A 27,994-nucleotide genomic window follows, 5' to 3' on the forward strand; every position below is an offset into this window, starting at 1 on the left:
CTGAAGAAAATATGAAATCCTGTTGTAGTTCAGAAAATAATGCAAACCATTTTAATTTAATCTAGATACAGGTACTTTATTTACAAATATTTAGATTAATAGCATTTTGTTACATCAAATGAAGAGTACAGCAGTCTGAATAAATCCTGTCACAAAACAATTAAGACCCACTGTAACTAACTTTGGGAATCAGGGTATTGCACCTAAACAAGCCGCAGTCTTTAGTTTGTGATTGCTACCTTATATCCCAATGGGTGGTTGGTTTGTTTTTTGTAAATATATACACACACCAGCAGGTCATGGTCCCTGGGCGAGTCCCTTGTGAAGCAATAGGGTAAGCAAAATGGGTCACTGTAAGTCTTTAACAGAATATACCAATCTACTCCAGGAATCTTGTTTTTAAAAAAGTTAAAGACAAAAATAAAGATGAGTCCACAAATTAACCAAATCCTATTTTCTGCACATTCCAGTTTTGGCTTTTATTTAACATTGACTATACAATACTCCAGTACTACCACGTGTTTACAACCCAGAAAGCCGTATTTTTTATTTTTACTTTAGTGTCTGTAAAGAGGGATTTAAAATGTGTATTTTAAACACAGCAGTTGAGCTAAGTGATTTTATAGAATATACTAAAGTTTACTTATCCTACTTCAAATAACCTCAATTCTCCATCTGAACCATAAACTCAATCAGAAATCAATCAAAAGTAGTAAAGAACTTGGTAAAACATTGAGTCTGTTGTCTAAAGAGATTGTTTCCCTTGCAATACAGTATTCTTTCAGTGGCCAAACCACCTAGTGCAAAGTAATAACTTACTTTGTATCAGCACAAACACTGAAACACCGTTAGAAACACTTTCCCTTTTACAAAACAACTTATGCCAACACGACATAAAATAGCCCCTCATACTAAGAACACAAGGGATATCTTAAATTACTTCACTGTAGTGTTAAAAATGCACAATTTAAAATCCCTTAACAGCAGACCTGCGGTTCTGACTGTCCGGTACACAATCTCACCATTCCAAGAAGATAAAGGTATAAAAGCTTAAAATGTGCAATAATAAACCCAGCCTTTTTTCTTTTTCTATACAGTAAGGCAAAAAATGCAGCCTGTAATGCAAAATGTTTACAAAGAGAAAAGCAGGTTAGCACATTGTCGATTGCACAAGAACAGTTAAGAAAATCAGCAGGTAAGCCACAGTGCAAAGATGGAACAGAATCTGCTAGTGTTAATCCTCTCACGCTAGGAGCTCTTTCCAGCATAATGTCCCCAAACACTGCCAGCACCAGAGGGTGGAGCCGGTATTACTTGTGAACTGCAGTTGTGTCTATTTCCTTGTGTGAAATGGAAGGGAGTAACATGGTCACATATAGGTCATACTGTACAAACTGGTATTTTATACTGTTCCAATGCCAGTAATCAATTTATTTTCTTCATTAAAATAATATACACAGAATGTATTGTTAGTTCGGTTCCTTCAAATTTTATACATATTTACTTTGCTAAAGAGAAAAGGATAAAATGGTGTAAAAAAAAAAAAAAAGATAAAGCTATTAATTAAGCATAAGAGAAAAGGTAAGTGGATATTTTCCCTGTGCAGCAAACCTCCACGAGAAAAATGCCACCCACACAACAGGAAATTTATCCAACGAAAACAAAACAAAAGCAGTTATAGAACCCATTCTCTATCAGAAGTCATTTCACAGCAATAAACTTATTGATTACAACAGACATACTTGAACAGTTAAAGATGGGAAGAAAGGCTTAAGATATCCTCAAATTAAACCATACAGTAAGACAAAGCCTTGCCAAAAAGAGGGAAGGATAAAAATCATTGAAGTCCAGCATCAGTGCTCAGTTTAAATCATGTACTGGTGACATACCTATCACGAGGACAATCAAGGGGAAAAAAAAAAAGTCTAGATTTACCATGCAGGAGAGATTTATTACTCTACTTGCCTTTTGATAACCTGATTACATCTAGTTGTTTAGCAGTTTAGTATTGTGTTAAACTGTTTTTACAACAGAGTTGTTTTTTTCTTTTTTTAATTAAACCCAGTAAGATGTACAGAAGACAATGAGGCAGTAAAAAGTACTGCTTCCAACAGACAGAGGTGAAAGGTCAAATGGGAGCTACGGCAAAGAGGTCACTAGCAGCCACAGCCTTCTCTCTGGGGTTGGGGTTCGCTCGTTAGCCGGCCTCCCTGTGGGGCTGAGGGTTTGTGTTGTACACCGGACTCGGCAGCATTCAGATCCAGGCTTCCATCCTGAATGTTCTGATAGATTTTCTTGGCAGCCTCAAGGAAAGCATCTTCTACATTCTCTCCCCTAAGAGGCAATTGATAACTTTATTGGAGAATCACAGCTTTGTACCAAAGATAAGACATTATACACTGACTTTCTGCTAACCTTTAGTTAACTGCCATGATGTCTTCAACTTAGCCACTGTCATCTAATAAGAGATTACCAAAGACTGAGCTAAGAGAGTAATATGGGGAAATATTTTCTGTGGAAAGCTTATAAACACGGTACTAACAGCCGTTTCTACAAACCCTATTTGGATAACTGGATGTGTTCTAATCATTAAAATGTTATATATTAATATATAATGAAAGTGATGATAGGCCATTTTTATAATAAGGTATTCCAAATACAAATGAGATTCCAGGATTTGTATGGTCTGATTAGCCAAGCATCAACATACATTTTTTTTTTATCATGTGATGGTGACATATTCGTGCTTGACCATGTTCTCACTTCAGTTCTCTTAGTACTAATAATATGGATGAAACTAAACAAAAAGGGGCTAGCTTCTCACCACGGCAAGGAATTTTTGGCTTAATAAATGAAGAACTCTGCTGGGAGCCCTGGGGTTCAATAATGGACATGGAATAACGATTAGAAAATGTTAATTATGCTTCTGATTATTCTTAGACACTGTTTCCTTAAAGCCATGCTTTTCAATCAGAACTATTAAATAAACAGATTACCTAAGCTTGAGTCCAAGATGCCAAACTCAACCTCAGTTGTGAAAGTCAAACACTTTTGAAATGCTAACACAATTTCGTTTATTAACCTGGATTACCAGGGGCATAATCAAGGTACAACCTTTTAGGTGAAGTAACAAAAAACATTACCTCTAAAATGTGAAACAGGAAGCAAAGGGATGCCTGCTTACCGTTCTTCCCACAACAGACACTACACATACACATATTATTATATGTATCCAAATACATTATACATTTTCCACATGTACAGTTCTACTTTGAGAAGTTCGAATGTAACTGAATGTAACTGAGAAGGATTAATTTTAGCCATACTTACGTTTTCGCACTTGCTTCAAGGAACAATAAGCCTAAAAATTAAAATTCAGACTATGATTAAGACATTTCAAATTAACTCACAAGGGCATTTTCTTCAATAACATTTGAATAAGAGTTTCCCATCAGCTATCAGTATTCCTACCATAGTATTTTACGAAACAGTACGTTAGTTTGAGATGGGGGAGTCTTTATATTTGTCATTAAATACTCGCACTACTGCCAACATGAATGTCAAATAGAGACACATTTTATTTCCTCATTCTTAAGATTTAAGCAGTTGGCATTAAAAGAAAAGTATCAAATAATCTGCAGTATCAAAATCCCACCTTTCCTATGTGTGACCCCAAAAAAGCCATTAAAAGTCTTAAACCCACCATTTTCTTCTGCAAACTGTTTGGCTTCTTCATATGTAACATCTCTTTGTGCTTCCAAATCTGCTTTATTTCCTATGAGAATTATTACCTAATTTGTGACCAAAAGAAAGACATCTTAAAACAAAGCAACCATTTAAAATCAACCATGAAAATTCTGAAATCCAAAAATTTTGACAGAAAAAACATGTGGGCCTAAAAAGGAAACCCAAGCACCAGCAATCACCCAGCAGACAGATATGAGAACCATGAAGTCAGTACTACTGGGAGGGAGGTCAACAATTATCTAGGCCACGGGCTGACAAACTTTCTGTGTAGGACAAAGAGTATATATTTCAGGTCTGTGGAGCCCAAATGGTCTCTTTGCATATACTTCTTTACTTTTTCTCTTTTTTAAATAACTTTTTAAAAATGTAAAATCCATTCTTAGCTTGCAAGTCATTCAAAAACAATACAGCCCATGAGGAGCACCTGGTCTAGGCCAAAGGTTATGATTTATCTGAGTAAGATTACTACAGGATCCATGCACAAGCTCCAGGGGATCTGTGAATACACTGAAATTAAGCACACAATGCTGTAAACAAGAACATTTCACTGGAAGAGAAGGCTCATGGTTTTTGTCACATTTTTGAGAGTCTCTGGGACCCTCAAAAAGTTAAAGTACTAGTTCAACTCCTTCAGGCTATTGGTAAGGAAAATGAGTGCTCAAATAAGGCAAAGGGACTTTGCCTGTGTCAAAGGTCACTCAGTGAGTCAGTGGTAGGACATTAGAACCGAGGGAGAAAACCCGAACTGTGACCTTCAAATACATCTTACACTATGCTAGCCCTAGACAGGACCAAAGGTTTGTAGCAACTGAAAACAAGTGTCTGTGTTCTATGGGGAACAGTGGTGGTGGGAGGAAGGGCTGGGGGGACACATATGCAAGCAAGTTCAAATCCATGGCAAGATAAATATCACACACACCGACATCCACTTTGGAATTTTTTATATAAGTGAAGTTCAGGCCAAAGTTAAAGTTCTAAGAAAAAAGTCTGCAGCCTTAGGAAAATAGAAAATAAGAGTTTTTTGATCTTTATGGTGGTTTCTGGGGGGATGGGGGTGTCTATATATAAGCTTATTTGATACCAACTGGTGATCCCCCCTCCTTTTCCCTTCCAAAGAGATGTGGTAATCCAGATGCAGATACTTTAGGAATGGATGGTTTCAACCTAAAGTGATTTCCACCATTAACTTTTTCTCATGTGAAACTGCAGCCCCTGACTCTCCTGTTTCTTGAAAATGATGTCCAATGAACTGAAGAACCATTATAATCTGAATGTAAATCTTAAACAAGAACACTTAAGCAGTGTAACAAACATGAGCGTTCTTTAGTGTGGACGAGGGTCCAACGAGGAGGGAAAGACATTTTCACATGAAGTCTTCTAGTCTTTTAACGAGTAAGGTAAGAACACTTAAAAAAGGAAATCAGTTGTTTTTTTTAAATCAAGGCTGCTAAAGTCACAATGGCCTAGTACAAGGCCATCATATGACAGCTACTCAAATGTTTTGTATGTCAACTATACTTCAATAATAAACTTAAAAAAAAAATAACACTGAACTGCAACTTTAAATGGGTAAATTATGTTAATGATATCTCAATAAAGCGGTTTTTAAAAGATAATTTAAAAAATTTTTAAACATTTGCTGAATGGAAACACTGCCTCCTCTCCCAATTCCTTAACAATTTCCAAGCTGTGCTTCCCATCATCCTGAAAGGAGACATAAGCTGGCATGCTAACCAGAGAGAGGTACAAAATATACCACCAACAAAATGGGAATGTATGTAATTTTTTTAAGGGTCTTTTTTGTTCTGTATTTTTTTAGTAATTTTTATTTTGTTGTATTAGTCACCATATAGTACATCCCCAGTTTTTGATGCAATGTTGCATGATTATTTGCGTGTAACACCCAGTGCACCATGCAGTATGTGCCCTCCTTAATACCCATCACCAGCCTATCCCATTCCCCCACCCCCTCCCCTCTGAAGCCCTCAGTTTGTCTCCCAGAGTCCACAGTCTCTCATGGTTCATTCCCCCTTCTGTTTACCCCCCCCTTCATTCTCCTACCAATCTTCCTATTTCTTATGTCCCATAAATGAGTGAAACCATATGATAATTGTCTTTCTCTGCTTGACTTATTTCACTTAGCATAATCTCCTCCAGTCCTGTCCATGTTGCTGCAAATGTTGTGTAATCGTTCTTTCTGATGGCTGAGTAATATTCCATTGTATATATATAGAAATTGAAGGCAATGTTACAGAAAACGTAACATTTGAGCTGGAGCTTAAGAGATTTTCTTACGTAGGGGAGCAAATTTTGCCATCCCAAGATATTCCTCTTTGGAATATTTATTTTAAGCTGGTTTATTTTTAAGAAACAGCAAACACAGGTGAAGCTCTGAAAACCCAGAAGTTTCCCTTTAAGAGACATTTACATTTATAAGAAAAATCTCCATTTGTAAGGGTGTTTCCCTCTCTACCAGAAGAGAGGACTGACTCAATCTCCAGAAACTTGTAACAACTCTGTCAATTTATTTCTTAGACAAGCCAGAAGAATCTTGAAGGGTAAAGTTCTTCCTCCCTAACACACTCTTCTGAAGATCTGGTAAAATTTTGAAGAGGCATAAACGAGGCAGGAAAGACATGGCTAATTTGTCATTATGTACCTCTAAGCGCCTTCTACAATGAGTTTTGTTTGCTTCTTAATATTTTCTTGAAATAACTACAGAATCACAGAAGCTTACAAGAGTAGAGCTTCTATATACCCTTCACCAAGCTTCCTTAATAGTAGCATCTTACAGACTCAAAACCAGGGAACTGACATCGGTGCTATCTATGTCCTTACTCAGATTTCACCAGTTGTACACCCGTGTGTGTGTGTGTGTGTGTGTGTGTGTGTACAGTTCTATGCAATTTTACTGCAGATATACATTTGTGTCACCACAACCAGGACATAGAACTGTTCCATCACTAGAAAGGAAGTGCTTTGTGCTGCCGTCTTTATAATCTATGCGCACCACTCATACCCTTCACCCCCACTTGCTAACCCCTGTCAACAATGCATCTGTTCTCCACAATTTTGTCTGAGAATGTTTTATAAATGGAATCATACAGTATGTAATTGAGATTAACTTTCTTCACTCAGCGTAATGCCCCTGAGATCCATCTAAATTGCTGTTATGTATCAATAGTTCATTTCTTTGTGTAGCTGAGGAGTATTTTACAGTATGAATGTACCAGACTGTTAAACCAGTCACCTCCTGATGACCATCTAGGCTGTTTCCAATTTTTGGCTATTGTAAATAAAGCTACTATGAACATTCATCTACAGGTCTGTGTGTATATGTACAGTGGGTTTAAGGTGATAATGGATATGAAAGTTCCAGGCACAGTCCCTAGCATAAATGGCAAATCATGTTGGGAAACACGGGTGGCTCAGCCGGTTAAGTGGCTGGATCTGGATTTTGGCTCAGGTCATGATCTCAGGGTCACAGGACTGAGCCCTGAGTCAGGCTCTGCATTCAGCGGGGAGCCTGCTTGAGGATTCTCTCTCCCTCTCCCCCAACCCCTGCTCATGCTAATAAATAAATCTTAAAAAAAAAAAAAAGGCAAATCATGTTAACTTTCAGTACAATTTATTGCTGTTCCCTGATAAAACCCAATCTTGCCGCTGATTACGTATTTATTGAATCAGACCTCTGCTATACGGTGGAGCACAAAGCCAAGTGAGACAAGGCCTTGGAAGCTCAGAGTCAGTCGCAGCTCAATACCTTTCCTCGCTTGTTCCTGGAATGCCCCCTTTAGCATTTACTAAAACCTTACTCACCCCTACAGTCCCAGCTCAAACATACCTTTCTCTGTAAAGCTGGTTTCTCCAGATGGCACTGCTTATCCTGGGTACTTCCAGCAAATACCAGTTGCTCTATTTCTAACTCATATTTCACTCTGCTTTTCAGCACAGTTGTTTGTATACACACAGTTATCTCCTTACTAGACCATAATATTTTGTGGGCCAAGGACCACATTTATCTTTGGATACTGCAGAGTCTAGCATGGTAGCCGGCCTTTAAAATCTCAATAAGTATCTTCTCAGTCTGGTAAAAAAGCTAATTTTAATTTTCATTTTAAAAAGAAAAATTTTTTAAATTTGCAATTTGAAAATACAGCACAATGGTTACTTTTTAAATTTTTTAAAATTTATTAAAATATAGTTGAGATGTTTTTGTAAAAAGAAAAAAAAATTAATTTTTTAAAAGCATGAAGAACTCTTTATTTTTAACTGAAATTTTACTGAGATAATTGTAGATACACAAGCAATTGTTAAGAAATAACAGAGATCCCTTATACTTTGCCCAGTTTCTTCCATGGTAACATTTTACGAAACAAATGCAGATCCTTTTTAAAGTGATTGTTTCAGATTTCATGGTTTCCACCTGACATGAGATCACCACCCCATTCATAACTTTCATTTTTTTTTTAAACCACAAACGTGAACAAAAACCAAGTATAAGACGTAAAATCTGGGGTAATTAGTACTGAAAAAAAATGTTAACTTCTCTACAATTACTTTAAAAACAAAATAAAGATTTTTTCATTCTTCGTACTCATATACAAAAATCCTACTAGCAAATGACTCTCCTTTTGCGGTTAGCATAGATCTTAAATTTTCTACGTAACAGATGTTATACAACTTACAGTATTTGGATTGGTGAGATTCCTTGCATCTGTCAACCAGCTGCTTAAGTGATTATATGTACTTCTTCTGCAAAATTAAAGTTTACATTTGTGACTACCACATACAATTGCCCTTTCAATTTTTTAAAAAAGAAATTTCAAATAAAGATTTATAATATTCCCTTTCATCAAAAACTAATTGTGGAATGTAAACACATACTTTCCAGAAATCTAGCCATTATTACTATTAAATAAATAAATCAATATCCGACAACTTTGCTAATTACATATAGAAGTATACTGTTTACATTTAAAGGCACATTCATAAACAGACCAATAAGCAAGCAAGGAACAACACAGAAAATTAACAAACGATTCTGAACTCGGAATTTCTAATCTGAAGTAAAAACTAAGATTATTTTTAAATCATCCAGATTTTCAATCACAAAATGGGAGAAATAATACCAAAATGGTACGTTCAATGGAAAACGTTTGCATCTGTCCGTTTCAAATTAGAAATCAAGATGGTCACACCACTGTAAACGGATATAAAATTCACCTTTCTTTCAAGAGAAAATTAACTCTCACAACATAAAAACCAGCTTTAAAATGGCAATATATTTGACTGGAAATTCAAGCCCCCATATATCAGAGTGAGTTTATTGTAACTTTGTATTCTTATTTACCAGTAACTACATCATTTTGGGATTCAGACTGCCCCATTTCTCTACTTTCTCCAAGCAAGAGTTTAGAAACTCATAGGCTCATTTGCACTAGCAAATGAACACAGCAAGCAAATCCAAATAATTTACAATATTAGAGACAGTAGACAGAATAGTAATATTATCAGACTTCACCAAAGGGGTCAAATAAAATTTGAAAGTTAAAAATGTTTGATTTATATACATTCACAGAATATTAATCCATCTTACTCATTTAACAGGTGAGAAAACAGAAGCTCACAAAGATTTAAACGAATTTCAGAGCCAGGCCTTGAGCCCTTTACGCAGAGTGTCTCAAAGTGTTTCAAATTTAGCCTTGTGAATATATCCGTGAACTCCAGCTGCCAGTGCCCATATAGAGTTGGATATTCCAAAGACTTAATCCTTTCTCAGTGGAAACTGAAAAGAGGTTGTAAGATTCTCTTTTTATTGTGCTAAATTATGTTAAACACAAATCATCACCTAACTGAAAAAAAAAAAAGGTCAAATAAATAAAAGAAACATTTTCCCAGTGTTTTAAAATTTTCTAAATAAAATCTTCTAATGGTCAAATATTTTTAAAAAGCATGAACCATATCACTTTACTGTTCAGTATTTGTAGTACTGGCATACCTTGCTTTTACACAACAGATTTATCCTACTTTGTTCACAAAACTTAAATAGCACAAATCCAAAAATATTAATACTGATTTTGATAAATTTTTAAAATATCAAAGCTAGCACCAAGAAACTGCCACCACTTTGGTAAACAGAAAAATCTACACATTCTTTTTAAGTATCAAGATCACATAAACTGTTATTTAGATGTGTCCATAACCTCTCCTAATAATTCCGATAATTGTTATTAATTTAAAATTCACCATAATTTCAAATCTGTAACTATAGCAGCATCCCAATATTAATTAATTAGTGGTAACAGTGCTAAAAAAAAAAAAAAAAAGTAAAAAATATCCCTAACTTTTCCAAGGATGTTAAATGACATATCAAACAAACGATACAGCCAAACAAACTGCCATGATAAGCTATGCTGTCAATTTAGGAAGTATCCTGTAACAATTACAGTTAATGCCAAAAACAAAGGTATTATTAAAGCAGAACTTCCAAGTTTGCAAAATGTCAAGGAATAACAGGAAAAAAGGGAAAAAATCAGTGTCATGGATGCAACATCAATGTCACTTACGAAATATCAATAAACTGTCTAAAAAGCCTGAAGTACTTTTTTTCAGTCATAATTTTATTGGGATATAATGAACTTACCATAAAGCTCATGCTTTTAAAGCATACAGTGGAGTGGTTTTTAATGTATATTTCAAAGTTGTGCAGTGATCACCAGTATCTACTTCTAGAACATTTTTATCAACCCCAAAAGAAACTCCTGTACCCATTAGCACTCAAACTGCACACCCTGGCAATCCACTTTCTGTCTCTCTGAATTGGCCTATTCTGGATATTTCATATAAATGGAATCATACAACATGTGGCCTTTTATGTCTGGCTTCTTTCACTTAGCAAAATGTTTTTAAGATTCATCCACTATATAGCATGGATCAGTTTCTTTCCTTTTAATGGTAATTATATTTCACCGTATGAATACACCCATTTGTTTATCTATCCCTTAGTTAATGGACATTGGGGGTGTTTGCGCCAGAATTACTTCTGATGATTCAAATAGACACAACTTTTACCAAAAGTATTTACTATGCTTAAAAGGTTATGCTTAAAAGCAAACCATATACATGTATCAAATCATCACCAAGACCTTAAACTTACACAATGTTATATGTCGATTATCAGTAAACATGGGGTGGAGGAGAACACAAGCACACTGCACAAAGCAAAACAAACTACAACACTTTAGACTTTTACACTCTAAATACACATCACCACATTTAAATTTATTAATAATGGCGTTTTTAATTAAGCAAAGCCTTCAGGAATGCATCCCTCATTAGGATGTCCTGCAGAGAAGGCCAGGTCTTTAATATTCTTCCCACAAAGCTATTTCCTTATCATGTTACCAGATGCTCAGATATACAGAAGAGCATTAAGACTATTTTGCTCTGTGTTGCCATGCGATTACCCAATTCTAGAACTCAAGGAACTTCAAGCACTGTAATTATAATCAGCCACTGTCTTATTCTAAGTCCACATACCCCAAAGTGTGTTCCTCAACAAAATAAGCTTAGGAAACACCAAACTAAACTAAGTTAAAGAATTTCTTTAATGCAGAACTTCTCAAGGTGCAAATATGTTAACATGCACTGTATTGTGACTCTTCAAGACAAACAGTATAAAGCATTTCTCAAAAGGAAATATCCATTGAAAGAAAGTCCATTTGGTCCCACTCACCCATCCCTCCTCCCCCCAAAAAAGTAAGACAAGAGTCACACTGCTTTAAACTGGTACTCTGCATTAATATGAAAGGTAATCTAGTTCATTTTCTACTCAGCACAGTTTAATGAAGTGGCACAATTTTCCATGTTTTCTGAAGCCAAATATTTACGGTCCAGTTTTGTTACTTTTTATCAAGTGCTTTCAGTTTCCAGAAATAGCCAAGTTGAAATAAATTTAATCTTGCTGCATAAAGTACTGTAAACCATTTCAATCCATTTTAGAACAAAAAAGAATTTAAGTTAATGAACAATTAAATACCTCAAACACCTTCAGATCCAAGCATAAAAACTTTTTACAATCTACCATGTTGGATTAGCAAAACTACTTAATTCCTTCCCTGACCTTGTTTTGAAAAGGTGTCAACTTTAACACCAGAGACTGAATAGACTAACTCCTCAAGACTTGCTTGCTTTCTACTGAAGTGAAAACAACAAAGTTTGGTATAAAATATTATTTCACCTCAAATAAATGAACTGATGCTGCTTTTCAGAATAGTATTCTTCTATTAGCTCCACCAGCATCTCCTAAAGTTTTTCTTCAGTCATATCCACTTTCAGAAAAGGAAATCAACATGTTACATCAAGTCTTACACAACAGTGTAGAGAAATAACCATAAGATCCAAATAAGCTCATTTATAGTCACACGATCACAAACTAATTTAAAAAAAACCCCAACAAACCACATTGCCTAACGTAGATTTCTTTTTTCAAGTATGAAGTCTGAAAAAGATTAATCTCTTACCTAGTGATATCATACACCATAAGCGCTCCTGCAGCTCCTCTGTAGTAGCTTCGTGTAACAGCCCTAAACCTCTCCTGTCCTGCTGTATCCCAGATCTGCAGTTTGATTTTTTGGCCACTAACTTCAATTATTCTTGTACCAAATTCAACACCAATTGTGTGAGGACAATCAGCCATAACTGTCAGAGAAAAAAGAAATATAATATTCTAACTTCCAGAAAGCTTTGGATTAAGATCAGCGGGGAAAAGATCCACTGGATAATTAAATAATATACTAATGCTTGTAGGCTATAAGTGGACTAAGCTAGCATTGAAAAAAAATTAGCAAAAACACAGAAGTCAAAGAAATTTGACTGCACTACAACAGGGGTCAGCATACTTCTGTAAAGGACCAAATAATAAATATGTAGGTTTTGTAGGCCAAAAGGTCTGCCACAACTACTTAACTCTGCTGTTGAAGTACAAAAGCAGCCAAAGACAATAAGTAAAATGAACATGGTTGTGTTCCAATAAAACTTTATTTACAAAAACAGGCAGTAACTGGATCTGACCCATAAACTATTGTTTGCTGACCCTTGGACTAACAGAATCTGCTAATTAAAAATATAGATTTTTAGTAAGTTCTTCATAACACCAACATTATGCTACTTAGACTTCTGACAATTATTACATATAACAAAACAATCAATGGTTTTAAGACTCTAGGAGTGGTCAAATTTTTATCCTGAAAAATATTATCAATATCTCAAAGAAAAACACATTTAATATATACTTACAATTACATATTGGCAAGTTATATATTTCCAATCCAATAGGACAAGTTTATTAGTCCTTTCCTTATAATTAGGCCATTGAAAACCTAAACCCTCTATTCTCTGGTACAAGTACACACAGAGTGCTGGAGACTTCATAAAATTTACATTAAGGAAAAAAAAAAAAGCCACAAAAATAATTTCAACTACGTGGAAACAATTTCAACTATATTTAGCATATCAGTTACATAAAATAACATGGTCTCCTCCCCACCACCCGAGACAGTTATACTTCAAATATTAATCAACCAGTCCTGGATACAGAAAGAATTTCACTTAAATATTTCCAATCTATTACAATTTAGTTAAGAAATGATACATGCAGCAAATTTCTAATAATTTCTAAAATGGAGAGTCAGAGAAAAGATTATTTAAATTTGACATTATAATACACATTTTTAAAAATTTTCTACAATCAAAAAAACCTACACAAGTAACTCAAATTATGTATGTCATATAAATTAACGCTCTATACATGCAGGTGTACTTCATTTTATATGCACCTATTTAAAAAAAACTCCCTACCTAAAGACAAAAGTGTAGATATACAGAAAAGTTATATTTAAATGCACAGAGTATACTAAAAATAACACTTTTTAAAAGGTAGGAAAGTGAATATAAATTTATTCATGTTTTACCTTATATATTGAACTTACATTTTTTTTCTGTAAATTGATGAAGTAAGCAAGATTTTCCTACTCCCATGTCCCCTGTTTAAAAAAAAAAAAAAGTTTCAAGTGGCAATTACATTTCTCAATTTTGTACTCATAATTATATGCAAAGATTGCTATATGCCCTACCATATCACATCACAAATTTCTGGGACACATGAAAAGATGAGTTTGAAAAATCCTACAGGTCACTTTTCACTCTGACATACAAACTGACTATTCCCAACCTTCAGCAGTGATAGAATTAAGTTATAAGTTATGTTAGTAAATAACTATCAGCTGGGAAGTGCTTTTTAACAGAGAAACTGTTGCAAGAGGAGAATTTTTTACTTTGAACTGTTTCAAAATGTTGTATTTTTTCCCTTAATCCATGCATAAAAGCAAAAGACTTCTGCGAGTAACAAACAGAGCAGCATATAACAAGCAAAAATAGTTAAGTTCCGAAAGTTTTGCTTGACTAGATCCCATTTCTTCTCATATTCCTTGTATTTCTTATAGAATTCCACAAAAGAAAGGCATGTGCATTATATGAAAACCACAACAGATGTCCTAACTATACTACAGCAATTTAACCCTTGGTGAAGGAAGTATTGAGCCCATCATTACACCAAACTGTTCTAATATGAAGAATTAACCGAAAAGTATGTGTACTTTCAACCAAGCTCTTACAACTATACCTGGGTAAACAATCCTTTTACTTTGAGCAACATCCTGAAACTTAACAGAAAAACACTAATATTATATTTTATGTATATTACACGATTACTCTCAATGTTCTCTTATCAATTTTTGGAATCCAGGGGGCTCCAAGGGTTTTCATATTTTTGGAATGTTATCAGTGCTCCTAGGAAATTAGTACCATTTCGAGGATTAACAAGCTTTCAGGTAGCCCTCAAGAACAATCAGTATTATTTCAAAAAGTACTCACCATTGTACTACAGAAGTATCCAGGGCCACAATGCAAAAAGTACATCATTAACCACAAAAATAAATTAAAGGAGCTTTAATTTTGCAGTAAAAAAAAAAAAAAAAAGAAAAAAAAAACCCACAAAAAACCACTCAGTTCTTCTGGAATGGTATGTTAAGTATTAGCATATAAATATTTCGTATATTAACTTTCTTTGTAGAACAAGAGCATAAGTTAAATAAACTTACCAATAATAATATATTTAAAGATGTAAGAGTAGTTGTATGGTGCAGTTGCCATGGTGGCACTAAAAACAAAGAAAACTGTGTTACTTCAAAAGGATATACACAAGTTATCCAGTTGATCATTGCTAGCCTTTAAAGATACATAAAATACAGCATACTGATTATAAACAAAATGTTGGTTACAGTAAGCCAAGAGTAAAAGTGCATTTTCCAAACTGATCAAATGCACAAATTCTCTTGGATGAACATTAACATTCTCATGTGTTATCCACAGAAATATCAACCATTATATCAGAACAATTCCATTATTTCACTTTAGGGAATATCCAGTAAGAAAAGCTACTGTGGAAAATATCAAACAAGGAAATCTTTATAAATTTGAGTTATTGTTATAAACTGTCTTCCAACTTTGAAGTCCCCAGCCATGTCAACTATCAAGTGAATTACTGATGGCCAACTTGTTCAGAACTCTTTGGTTTTACAACAGAATGTTATAAAAAGTAACCACTAACTTATAAAAGTTATAAAAAGTAACTTTTTTTACTCTACTTGAAATCATGGCTAGCATAGCATCCAAAAAAAGACCAATCCAACTGTTTCCAAACCAAATTACTGCCAGAATTAGATAAAACCACATGAAACTGTTGTTCTGACAGACTTTTTAAAAAGTTATTTGCAATTTCATATGGTTCAAACTAATACAGGATTTGAAGATTAACAACATATCAAATGCCTACTATACGGGCGCCTGGGTGGCTCAGTCGTCAGGCGTCTGCCTTTGGCTCACTTCATGATCCCCGGGTCCTGCCGCATCAGACTCCCTGCTCGGCGGGAAGCCTGCTTCTCCCTCTCCCACTCCCACTCCCCCTGCTGGTGTTCCCTCTCTCACCGTGTCTCTCTCTGTCCAATAAATAAATAAAATCTTAAAAAAAAAAAAAAGCCTACTATATACTACTCTAAAAGCTGAAATAATGGCATAAAATACTACTTAGGGTTGTAAAATCTGCAAGTTTATACATTAGAAGATATTTAGAAAGATCACAGCCTATTCTTTGCACTCAGGTATACTTCACCTAAATAATTCTAATTTCTTTCCACTTTAAATAACTTTAAAAAAACCCTCTCCAATTTATTCAAATGAATGCCTTGAATGTGTCAGACACTGTGCTAGGTGCTAGAGAAACTTAAGAGGTAAATTCTAATAATGGTAAAAACTTCCAGCAACATTTAATCTCAAACCAGTTTTCAGCTTAAGCAAAGATAAAAATTATGCACATGCACTCAGACGCACACAAAGATTTGACCCCATTTTTTAAAATTTGGTTTCCAATTTTTAAAATAGGATTTTTACTGTTATGGCCAGTTGTCATATTATACAAGCCAGATGTGATATGATTGCAGAAATTCGTTTACTAAAACTAACAAAATTACTATATAATAAAATTTAACCTGTAGAAAATGTGTTTAAAATAAGTGCATTATTGTTATCAGGGAAGAGAAGGTTAATTACAACCTCTCTCACTCGGCTGTGAGGATTACATTTAACAAAAGTGGATGCCCTGCTACCATTCCAGCTTGATGTGTTGTAGCACTTTCATCATCAGTCTGCAACATCACTGAAAACTCCCTTAACCAGTTCGTTCAGGAAGGGAGTTTTTCTAGTTAACTGATTCTGAACATCATAATAATTTGTTTTCCTTTTTCCAGATACTGGGGACTCAAAACTTTTAAGAATGAACTTGGTCCTGAGGCTAAAACTGGTGTGGATTATTCACCAAATCTCTGAACCAGATCCCAAACACAAGGAAAAGAATAATCTTTCACAATAAAAATACTTAAAAGTTATTAAATTCTTCACATGCATTCTTCCCAGACCCTGTAATTAATTTTTAACTCCTTTTTTAAACTCCTCTTTTACCATTCAAACTTGGGGAAAAGTAATCAGTCACCTTGAAATTACTGTTTCTTTCACGTTCTTCCCCTTCTGACTTTCCCATTCCTTTCTCCTTACTCAAAGTTGTAGCCCTGTACACTTTGCTTCCTTCCATTTTATTATGTTAAAACCAAGGCCTCAGGGCGCCTGGGTGGCTCAGTCAGTTAAGCGTCTGCTTGGGCTCAGGTCCTGATCCTGGGGTCCTAGGATGGAGCCCCACATCAGGCTCCCTGCTCAGTGGGGAGCCTGCTTCTCCCTCTCTCTTTGCGTTTCCTCCCTACTCATGCTCCCTTTAATCTTGCTCTCTCAAATAAAATCTTTAAAAAATAATAATAAAATGAAACCAAGACCTCTACAAATCCTAATTTCTCCTTGAAATGCTCTAAAGGCTGATCATGAAATTTAAAGCCAATTCCAGTTGCATTAATTTGTGTACTTGCTAATTATCACACAGCATTCATTAAATATCTATAAGATGACTAATTTTAAAACATTTTTTTAAATTACCAAGCATTAATTAGCATAAACTATTCCCTAAGAGAATGATCACTTTTTCAGAATAAATACCAGTGCCTTATCTTCACCTCACCACACAACTTACTGGTTCAAGTTTCTTAAAAATCAACCCTAAAAGCAAAGTTAAAAAGGGGGGGGCGCCTGGGTGGCACAGCGGTTAAGCGTCTGCCTTCGGCTCAGGGTGTGATCCTGGCATTATGGGATCGAGCCCCACATCAGGCTCCTCCGCTATGAGCCTGCTTCTTCCTCTCCCACTCCCCCTGCTTGTGTTCCCTCTCTCGCTGGCTGTCTCTATCTCTGTCGAATAAATAAATAAAATCTTTAAAAAAAAAAAAAAAAAAGGGAAGCTACTAGGGCGCCTGGGTGGCTCAGTCAGTTGAGCGGCTGCTTTTGGCTTGGGTCATGATCTCAGGGTCCTGGGATGGAGTCCTGCATTGGGCTCCCTGCTGAGCAGGGAATCTGCTTTTCCCTCGCCCCGCCCCTACCGCCTGCTCGTGCTCTCTCTCTAATAAATAAATAAAATCTTTAAATGAAAAAAAAAAAAAAGGAAAGTTACTCAAACTTAATTTCAGCAGACAATGAAAGCAGAAAGTATCTAGCACTGTAGCCACTAACAAAACTAACCCTCTCTCATTATATAATAACTTAGATACTAGCTAGGTTTAAATATACTCCCAGAGTTCACTGGTAACACTCACTCAAAATTATGTATTTGCAGTAAAATTATATTCAAGTGGCCCCTTTTAAATATTAGCCATGCTTAATATTGTTCTAAAAAAGGATTTCTCAACATCATTTCTTGAACATGAATGAAACATACCACTGTTAAAGGTGAGGAATGTACTTTTTAATTAGCTTTAGAAGGGGAAAAAATGTTTTTCCCCTTTTAAGGATGCTTTTGCTTTACTCAAAAGTCAAAAAAGGGGGTACGGGGGCAAAAACTGTTGGTCTAGTTCAAACACTCTGAAAACATGAGTCCATTTCTAACACTACCATCTCCACTAATTAAAAAACCTTGATAATATTCTGTAACTTGTGCACAACTACTGGTGTGATTAAAATGTGTTCTCCATGTGTTACAAAAGCATGAGAATAAGGTTCATAAGCAGATAAGACCTCCTTCAATGCCTCTGATTTCCTTAAGAGTACTACTTTCAGACAATAAGCATCATTAAATACAAATGAACAACCTGTAAACTACTAACAAACAACTGTTACAGTTACCATTTATTGGGCACTTAATATACTCCAGGCAATGTGCTAAACATTCTACATGCTATCTCAATTAATTCTTACTACTACAGCCTTATAAAACAGCAACTATAATCCTCATTTTACAGATGAAGACTCACAGGTAAGTAACATGCCCAGGTCACACAGCTAAGTGGTCAAGTCCATACTGAACCTAAGACTGTTTTAACTGCAGAGAATCCCCTCTTACCCACTACACCATCCAGCCTCCTCCATAGTGATGAGATGCACCATGAAACCCTTTAGTGGGGACACAAATCTTTTTCAGTTCACTCAACTTGGTTCTAATTTAATACTCAAAGTAGTATTAAAAAATTATATCCAGAGGATGTACTGTAATCAGGATTTACAGATACGGATAAATGACAACACTAATTCAAATTATATCTACTTACAAAAACGTTTTTGAAGGTAACATTTGTTGACAGTAAACCGTGTGATGATCAGCACTACTTTTCCCTACATACAATTCATGCTTAACTGTCACAACTCTGCAGAGCCATTATCATTACGTCCATGTAAAAACCGAAGAAACAGGGGTGCCTGGGTGGCTCAGTCAGTTAAGCATTTGCCTTTGGTCAGGTCATGATCCCAGGGTCCTGGGATTGAGCCCCATATCAGGTTCCCTGCTCAGTGGGGAGCCTGCTTCTCCCTCTCCCTCTGCTTGTGCTCTCTTTCTCTTGTGCTCTCTCAAATAAATAAATAAGTAAATAAATAAAATCTTTTTAAAAGCCCCAAAAAACTGAAGAAATTGAGGTTTGGAGAAATTTACTAATTTGGCCTGTGTTACAAAATAGTAAATGGCAGAGCTGGAACTTGAACCCAAACCTGAATCCAAAAAACATGATTTTCTTTACCTATGGTAGCTTATTAAAGGTATATATATGTAGAGTGATACACACACACACACACACACATGTGGACTAATAAAATAAAACCAAAAAATCAAAATCAAAGAAAAATGGAGAATAATTACACTAAATATTTAGGGTCACTGAGTTTTACTATCAGTGCATGTAAAATGTAGCTCTAAACATCCTGGCTGTCAAGAGAAATGATTAGTAAATACACACTGAACATTGATGATTGTTGCTTGGCTCCTTTAAATATTAACTATGCCTAATATCGCTTTAACAAAGGATTTTTTTTGAGATTAACAGTAACTCCTGAGCACAAGAAACACATCATCATTACGGTAAGGAATATATTTAAAAATGGGGTGTGCTACTACATAAAACTCTGCAGTGTGTTTTACACTTAACAAAATGATGGACCTATTTCCAGGCCCATACCCAGAGCTGTACATGGTTACTAAATGCACATTAAACACTAATCATTGTTGCCCCAAAAATAAAATCGCATGGTCTCCATATAGTTAATCAGATGCGTCTCCAAATTAAATTATACAGATATATAAATGACTGCATTTGAAATGTGCAGATAGAGGTTAAGGAACTTTCATACACTCTGCTTATGGGAGTCTGAATAGCCACATCTTTGGGAAGTAAACAATGTATTTTAAAATCTTTTCTTCTTTTTTTTTAAAGATTTTATTTATTTATCTGACAGCACAAGCAGGGGGAGCAGCAGGCAGAGGGAGAGGGAGAAGCAGGCTCCCCACTGAGTAAGGAGCCTGATGCGGGGCCTCGATCCCAGGACCCTGGGATCATGACCTAAGCCAAAGGCAGGCACTCGACCGACTGAACCACCCAGGCACCCCTATATTTTAAAATCTTAAAGATAATCCAAATCACCCTTTGACCGAGAAGTAGCCCATAGAAACAAAATCTTTAATCCATAACGTTATAGGTCCAAGTGCATCTAATATAGCATTTTTACTGCAAAAAGCCCACAAAAAACAAAAAACCAAAACTGGAGAACAATCACTCTACACTCCTATCAACAGGGAAATGACTGAATAAAGTACATCTGTATTATGAAATAATCTGCATCTAGTTTAAAACCATTCAGATATAGATGTATTAACCTGAAAATATATCCATGCAACAGCTTCTCCCATTTTTAAATACACACACACACTCGCACACTCTCTCTCTCTCTCTCAATCCTGTATACAGATAATGTGGAAGGAAACACACCAAACTGTGAAAAATGAATACATGGACTGAGAGCAGAAAAAGGATAGGAAGAAATTATTAACTTTCTTTATATAACCCTGCGCTAACAGTACAAGCATATACTATATTCACTGCTAATTTTCTGAAGTATTCAAAGTAGAGAAAATAAAGAACTCTGAAATATTTTTAAAGCATGTTTACATATAATTCTAATACAAAACAAATTTAGGAAAAACAAAAACAAGCAGCACCTGGATGGCTCAGTCGGTTAAGCAGTTGACTCTGGATTTCAGCTCAGATCATGATCTCAGGGTCCTGGGATTGAGGCCCACATGGGGCTCCTCGCTCAACACGGAATCTGCTTGAGGATTCTCTCTCCCTCTCCCTCTGGCCCTCCCCCAGCTCGCATGTGTACACCGATTCTCTCAGCAATAAATAAATCTTAAAAAAAAAAAAAAAAAAAAAAAAGAACAGAAAAAACCCCCAAAAAACTCCCATTCATAATACTTCTAACATTACTTCCACATTTACAATAATATAGGGGACATCATATGAAGTCAATCATATGATCAGCCTCAAAAAAACAAACAAAAAACTCCACTAATTGACACTATTTTCTCCTTTTTTTTTTTAGAGCTTGGCTTTTTACTGTGTTAACTTATGCACTATGTCTGACTAATCCTTTCACAACTGTTTTACAGCTATTTTATTCTACTCCTTAGGACATATGACATTACCATGTAATTTTTACATAACTTATTCAAGACAACGCAAGACAACCCACAAAATATTTCAGGTGATTTAAAATCTAATCTTGTTAAAATTAGTAAGTTTGGTTTTTGTTTTTGTTATATGCAAGACACTTTGTTATAAACACCAAAATCAAGATAGACTGCTTTTGTGATTACAATACAAAAATATTTGTTGAGCATTTACTAAGCACAAAGCCTTACGCTAGGCTTTGACAATATAGTAATGATCAAAAAAACCACATTGTTCCTGATTTTATGAAACTTAAGAACAAAAATAGTCTGATATGCTTACAAGCTCTCTAATGTGGACTGCTACTTGATTTGTCAAGTGGACATAAAACTTGGGTAGTTATTCTAATAATATAATCGAGTCAAAATGAGTGGTCAATTTCCTTTCTTCAGTGGTAATGCAACCTCTGAAAATAACCCACCCATTTCTGACACCAACTTTAAAAAATTCACTTTTGACAAGACATTTAATGTCACAATTCCACATAAATTAATATAAGAAAAAGAACTGGATTCCTTACTGTGTCAAGAAAAACACAAAATTTCCCAATTATGATGGTATGCTATGAAAAAGAAGTACTCCAATACTTCACCTCTGTTCATACAATGAAAGTATTTAAAGGAAAAAAAAACGAAACACCAAAACCCTGTACTTACTCCTAGAGTTAAAAGGATTAGTAATAGCAAAAATTTTACTAATGAAATACCATGTCTGAAATTTGCTTTAAAATAATTTGGTGGAGAGCGTATAGGTGCATATATATAGATGAACAGGCCAATCATTATTGACACTGGCTGATGAGTATGTGAAGGCTCATTATACCACTCTATTTTGTATATGTTTAAAATTATCTAGAACATAAAATTTTTTTAAAAGTACAGTATCTTTGATACCTCCTTTGTACAAGGCTATCTCCAACCACGCCTGGCATTTTTAACCACACAAAAATGTTTTAAGCTTTAGAAGAAAGAGAAAGAAAGAAAGAAAGAAAGAAAGAAAGAAAGAAAGAAAGAAAGAAAGAGAAAGAAAGAAGAAAAAGGGAAAAAAAGAAAGGCAGGCAAACAAGTATCTCTCAGTAGTCCTATTTTAACATATTTGCCTTAACCAAAAGTTTACTCTAATAGTACAAAATCTTACTAAGATTATGCAGAGATATTTAATACTAATAAAGATTAGTTTTAAGAACACTCCAAATTCTGCTGCACAGTATGCCACAATAAAGTTTAACATGAAATATAAAAAGCAGAAACTTTTTAAAATGTAGCTTTAATTTCAAATAATTTTTTAGGTTATTAGAATCTAAAGGAGTCTTACATCTTTGAGTGCCTGATATATGCCAGCTACTTTATAACAGTCTCTGATCATAAAAACTCATTTTACAGGTAAGGAAACCAACTCAGAGAGTTGATATATCCGCAGTCATACACTACAAAGGGAAAAAGATTAAGGCCCAGGTCTAACTGTACAACTCTCTGAAGCCGTGCTCCTCTCTTCATTCAACAAATAGTAAACATCCACTACATGCCTGGCACTGTTACAGACTATGGGGCACCTAACTATATGCCAAGTAACGTGCTAAGGGTTTTTTAATCCCATTTAATCCTCAAAACAACTCTAAAATGTAGGTACAATTATTCCCTAGGACACTGACTCTGAGAGGCTAAGTAACTTGCTTAAGGTCACTCAACTAGAAAGTGGCAGTAATGGAGTAGGAACCCTCCAAAACTCTTAACTACTACATGCCTCAAGGTGTGAACAAATAAAAGGACCCAAGCAAAACTCTGATGAAAAATTAAGGAAAGTGCTGAGGGAAGAGAGAGTGGGAGCTGGATTACTGCAAGGTTAAGTCCGTCTTCAATAACCACATATAAATAAAAGACAATTGTGACAGTAAACTTTGCAAGGGTTCAAGCGGGCTCTGACACTTGTGCGGAACCACCAGAAAAGCACTTGCCTTCTGAGCATCCCAGTTTCTTCTTCCTATATAAAATGAAAATCTCGCCATCTCTCCTCTGGGGTTGTGAGCATGAGGACTGGCAGTGGAGCAGCTGACACTACAGACTTTCAGTTATAAAGGAGTCGTTAGTTGTCATCCAACGCAAACATAGGAAAAGAGGAATTAAGCTCTAGGTACATTTTAAGTGGTCACGTCTGTAACACGAGCCTAACTTGAGTGTAGTAGGGAAACACCAGGCAAGTGTGGGGAGAGGCCAGTGTCCGTACCATCATTAACCAGTCACATCACAACTTCAAGCCTCAGTTTCCTCACTTGTAAAATGGAGATAACTTTACTTATCACCAAGGGCTACGCCAAGCAAGAAAAACCGGTGTGAGAACAGCTAAATCTGCGTCTGGCTCACACGAAGGTGCAAACCATCAAAATAAACGCTTATTTTGCCTTCTTTCCTTAAATTCTAGAAATGCCAAAAAACTTTTTGTCTTCTTCACCGCTTCTACATGCTATCTAAGCTCGACGCCTTATAGAATGTCACAGGCCTTGTAGGGCCTCACCCAAACCAGAACTTCGCCAGCACAGACCCTTTCCCCAACCCGTCCACAGTCTACCCACATCGACAAGGACACCGGAGCTCCTCCAAGATGCCGGCGAGGCTGCGAGGTGCTGCCTTTTGTACTCCGGGCAGACGCGGCCTACGGGACGGGGTGTGCCACGTCTGGGCTCGTGGGCTGCGAGGCGGCGCGGCGCGCCTCGCGTGGATAAATACCGCGGGGGTGGTCTGCAGCCGCCAGAACGGCAGCGAGGAGAGGGGCCTGCGGGAGGTGCTGTCTGCCCAGCCCCGCCGAGGAGGTGGGGAAGGCGAGGCCGAACACACCCTTCCCCGCACGCCCCGCAGCTCTCCGCTGGGCGGACGCAGCGCGGGGACACCCCCGCCCCCGCACGGGAGTCCCGTCGGGCCGGGAGCCCCGGCGCCCACCGCCGAGCCGGGGCTCGCCGCGGCCTCGCAGGGCCTGCCCTGCGGCGCCACCCGCCCGCCGCCCTGCTCGCCGTCTTCCACACCCCCGCGCCCGGAGAGCCGGGCGAGGAGGCCTCGGTGGGACGGACACTGCGGAGGGCCCGGCTTACCTGGGGGGTTGCTGGTGGCTGGGCAGCTTTCCGGGCGGGAGGGGGGCGTCAGGACGAGGAAGAGGAGTGCGGGCGCAGCGGGAGAAGGGCGGGGGCGGTCGGCCGAGGCCCCGGCAGGTAGCGGGCTGGCCGAGAAGGTGCAGACGCGCTGGCGGTAGTAGCGGTGGCAGCGGCGACTGCTCCTGCGGCTCCCTCAGGATCTTCCTCGGGCAGGTCCAAGATGGCGGCGCTCCCTGCACAGGGTTTCCTGTCACCCTCGCAATGGGCCGGACCACAAAAGAAGCGGGGGGAGGAGAATGCGCGCGCAGCTGGCGGAGCCCGGAAGAGGGTGGCCGGGGCCCCGGCCTGCTAGCCACGCCCCTTCCTCAGCCCTTCCCTCTGGACTCGTCGCGCCGCCGCCGCCGAGGTCCGCCCCACTGGCCGTGGCGCCTGAAGGGGCGGAGGAGAGCGCCTAAGCGCAAGCGCAGTCGCGTGCTCTTGCCTCCCGGGGAGGTTACTGCGCAGGTTCGCGTGCAACCTGCTGAGGTACGACTGGGTCCCCAAGGGCTGGGGTTGTCACTTTGTGGACTTCTTACTATTTTTAATGCCAGCGACAACTACTTACTGGACGGTTATGGTACACTGGCCACAATGTTAAGCACACGTCTACTGCATTCACTCAACATGTTCTGAGCGATTCGTACATAGCAGTGAACAAGGCGCGCTAGGTCCATGTCCAACAACCTCAGGAGGTACTTATCCCCATTTTATCGATGTCGAAGCTGAGGCTCATGTTGATCAAGTCACTGGTCCAAGATCATGCAGCTAGTTTCAGTGTTTCACCTCTGTCCTGTATAACCTCTCTGAGGGTTCCTTTGAGAGGAGAAGAATTGTGACCACATTTTCCACAATTTAACCACCTCCCTTCACCCCTTCACTCTTCCAACTTGGTCTGCTATTATCACCTTCCCAGAAAGTTTAGCGCACCTCAGCGCAAGGCCGCTTTGGCTTTCGTGGAAACTCCACACTTTGGCCTTGTGTTTGTGGAGATAGATATATATATCTATATCTATCTCCACAAATATATGTATCTCCACAAATCATATATATGTATATACACACATACACATATAAAAACATTTATATAGTTCATATTTTACAACTAAGTTAGTATAGAGTCGAATATATTAATGTTATACAACAGAACATTTTCTTTAACCTAAAAGTTCATCTTTCTTTTCTCACTTTATACGTAAAACATTTTTGTGGGTCCCTAAAAGTATTGTGGGCCGCAGGCACAGTGCTTGTTGTGCCTAATGCAGAAGACTGCCTTCCCTCAGTCCACCAAAATGAAGTTCAGGCATTGAAGAGGTTTCATAAGCTAGCTTTGCCTTAGGTAAGTGAGATTTCTTGGGAAAGTGTATGGCAGTTTACAAATCTCTTATTTTCAGAAAGACCTGGGTGTGAATCCCCGATCTTCAGCTTACTAATGATCCACCATTGGGCATGTCACTTGATTTCTCAGATCCACAGTCTTTTCTGCAAAATAAGGATATTGATACTTATCTCACATGGGCCCTTGTGAAAATTAAATGAGATAATATAAATTTTTAATACATGGGAATGGCTACTGCATGATAATCCAATGTAAGGTTATGTTGAAATCCCTTCTAGCCCTATAGGTCTATGCTTCTATTCCTATATTTTTTATAGGATATAAAGAATATGAGTATGTTTGTGGTCATAATTTAATATCTCTGAAATCAAGAAATTTGCCTATGCCAAGTAAAGAAGAAAACTGTATTGCCATTATTTGTCCACCTGTGAGCTTAGGTCTGGCTGGAAAGTTTCTGTATATCCAATTGTCACCTGAATTGAAACCTAGCTAATGATTTCAGTTGTGATGAAATTGATGTTTCATGATGAACATTCATATGATGAAGAATGATGTTTCACAGGAACTGACCCAAGAATCATGTATACTTTCCTATTTAATCCTTAAAACATCCCCACAAAGTCAGTGCTATATTTGCCCCGTTTTGTGAATGAGAAAAATGAGTGTCATATAGGTGAAAGACTTTATAAAAGACATAAAAATTGTCAGTGCTGGGACTTGAATTCAGACACATATGACTTCAGAGCACTCATTCCTAAGCACCATTCTATACTTCATCCCTTATTTCCAGTTGTAACAGCTTAGGTGTGGGTCCCTGATTGTTACTTAAGTCTATGTGGAAGATATTACCCTGGAGGCAGCATTGAAGAGAAACATTGTTGTGCATGCAGTGTGCCTATTACATGCTAAGCAATACAGTTGAAGACTGTGGAAATTGTCACTTCTTGTAATAAGTCACAGAATTTTCAAAAGAGAAATTGTGTGTGACCAGTTGCAGCATAATTAGAACTGTCCATTGAATGCCTGTCAAGGTTTCTAGTTAACTTTTTTTAAAGGCTGCTTATATGAAAAGAGATGTATACACAAAATATTGAGTGCAGCACTGTTTGTAAAAGACTAGAGACAAACTATCACTGGAGAGCTGTTGTAATACATTTTAATACATCCATACTGTGGAATATGTGCAGCAATTAAAGACTGAGGCCCATGAGTGTGTCCTGATATGAAACAATCTCCAAGAAATACTTCAAGTGAAAACAAGAAGGATAAAAGCAAATAGTATGCCAACATCTGTTAAACTATGAAAGGAGGTCGGGGGGGGGGATATATATATTTGTGTAAATGGACATTGGGAGGGATTTTTCCTACTGTCCTGAAACTGCTGCTGAGGCCCAACTCTGAAAACCAGAAAGTCCATAAGGAACCCACTGCCAGTGATTGGAACCAGCTAGCTATCTTCCAGGAGAACATTTGAAGAAACATTGTTTGAGAAACCAGCCCTTCCACCAACGCCTACCTCCACTCCACTACTCCCTACCCATTCTCCATTCCCACCCCCTCTCCCCACAGATAAACCATCACCACTAATCAGTGGAAAGAATGAAGAGTTGAGAGGGAAGTCAGGCTTTAGGAAAGAGTAATGTCCTAGAAAGAGACTCATCCCTTCCTCTCCCTCCAAGGGGGATTGTATCACTTCCTAGAGGTAAGGGAGGAGGGCTCCAAGGGAATCACTAGTGAATATTAGGTGTGCTTATAGGAAGAGGGCACTGGCAACCCCCTAGATATCTGTTTGGGCATTGGACTCACTGATATGCTCTGCCCCATTGTATCTTTGCCAAAGGAAAACACAAAAGAGAGACCACATGGCAGGGGACTTTGGATGGCATGGTGGCAGGCTCTAGATGGGGAGGGACAGAAACTGCCCCATCAACGCACACATACCTTGATTTCTCAGTCCTAGATTGGAGTGCAGCAAAGAAATGTTCATCGTCGGGATGTGGCATAAACGACACAAGCTGGCAGTCAGCTGGAAGATAAAGCAAATGTATGAAGGGTCACCCATTCTTAGGGAGATGAATGGGATCACTCCAG

The 27,994-nt window shown here is 37.5% G+C and overlaps 2 protein-coding genes across 2 annotated transcripts; one reads left to right on the forward strand and one right to left on the reverse strand.

The window, feature by feature from the left end:
- Positions 1 to 55: 55 nt before the first annotated feature.
- Positions 56 to 24,754, reverse strand: RAB14 (RAB14, member RAS oncogene family). Its single transcript, XM_040631820.1, has 8 exons — positions 24,529 to 24,754; positions 14,910 to 14,968; positions 13,740 to 13,793; positions 12,273 to 12,450; positions 8,436 to 8,502; positions 3,704 to 3,791; positions 3,331 to 3,361; positions 56 to 2,334 (listed from the first exon to the last, which is right to left on the reverse strand). The coding sequence occupies exons 2-8, from the start codon at positions 14,959 to 14,961 to the stop codon at positions 2,157 to 2,159; spliced, it is 648 nt and encodes a 215-aa protein (XP_040487754.1). The 5' UTR covers positions 14,962 to 14,968; positions 24,529 to 24,754; the 3' UTR covers positions 56 to 2,156.
- Positions 24,045 to 27,994, forward strand: LOC103670368 (translation initiation factor IF-2-like). Its single transcript, XM_040631346.1, has 3 exons — positions 24,045 to 24,252; positions 24,299 to 25,053; positions 27,858 to 27,994. The coding sequence occupies exons 1-3, from the start codon at positions 24,045 to 24,047 to the stop codon at positions 27,861 to 27,863; spliced, it is 969 nt and encodes a 322-aa protein (XP_040487280.1). The 3' UTR covers positions 27,864 to 27,994.

This window comes from Ursus maritimus, unplaced genomic scaffold (genome assembly GCF_017311325.1).
Source record: "Ursus maritimus isolate PB19 unplaced genomic scaffold, ASM1731132v1 scaffold_17, whole genome shotgun sequence".
Classification (NCBI taxonomy): domain Eukaryota; kingdom Metazoa; phylum Chordata; class Mammalia; order Carnivora; family Ursidae; genus Ursus; species Ursus maritimus.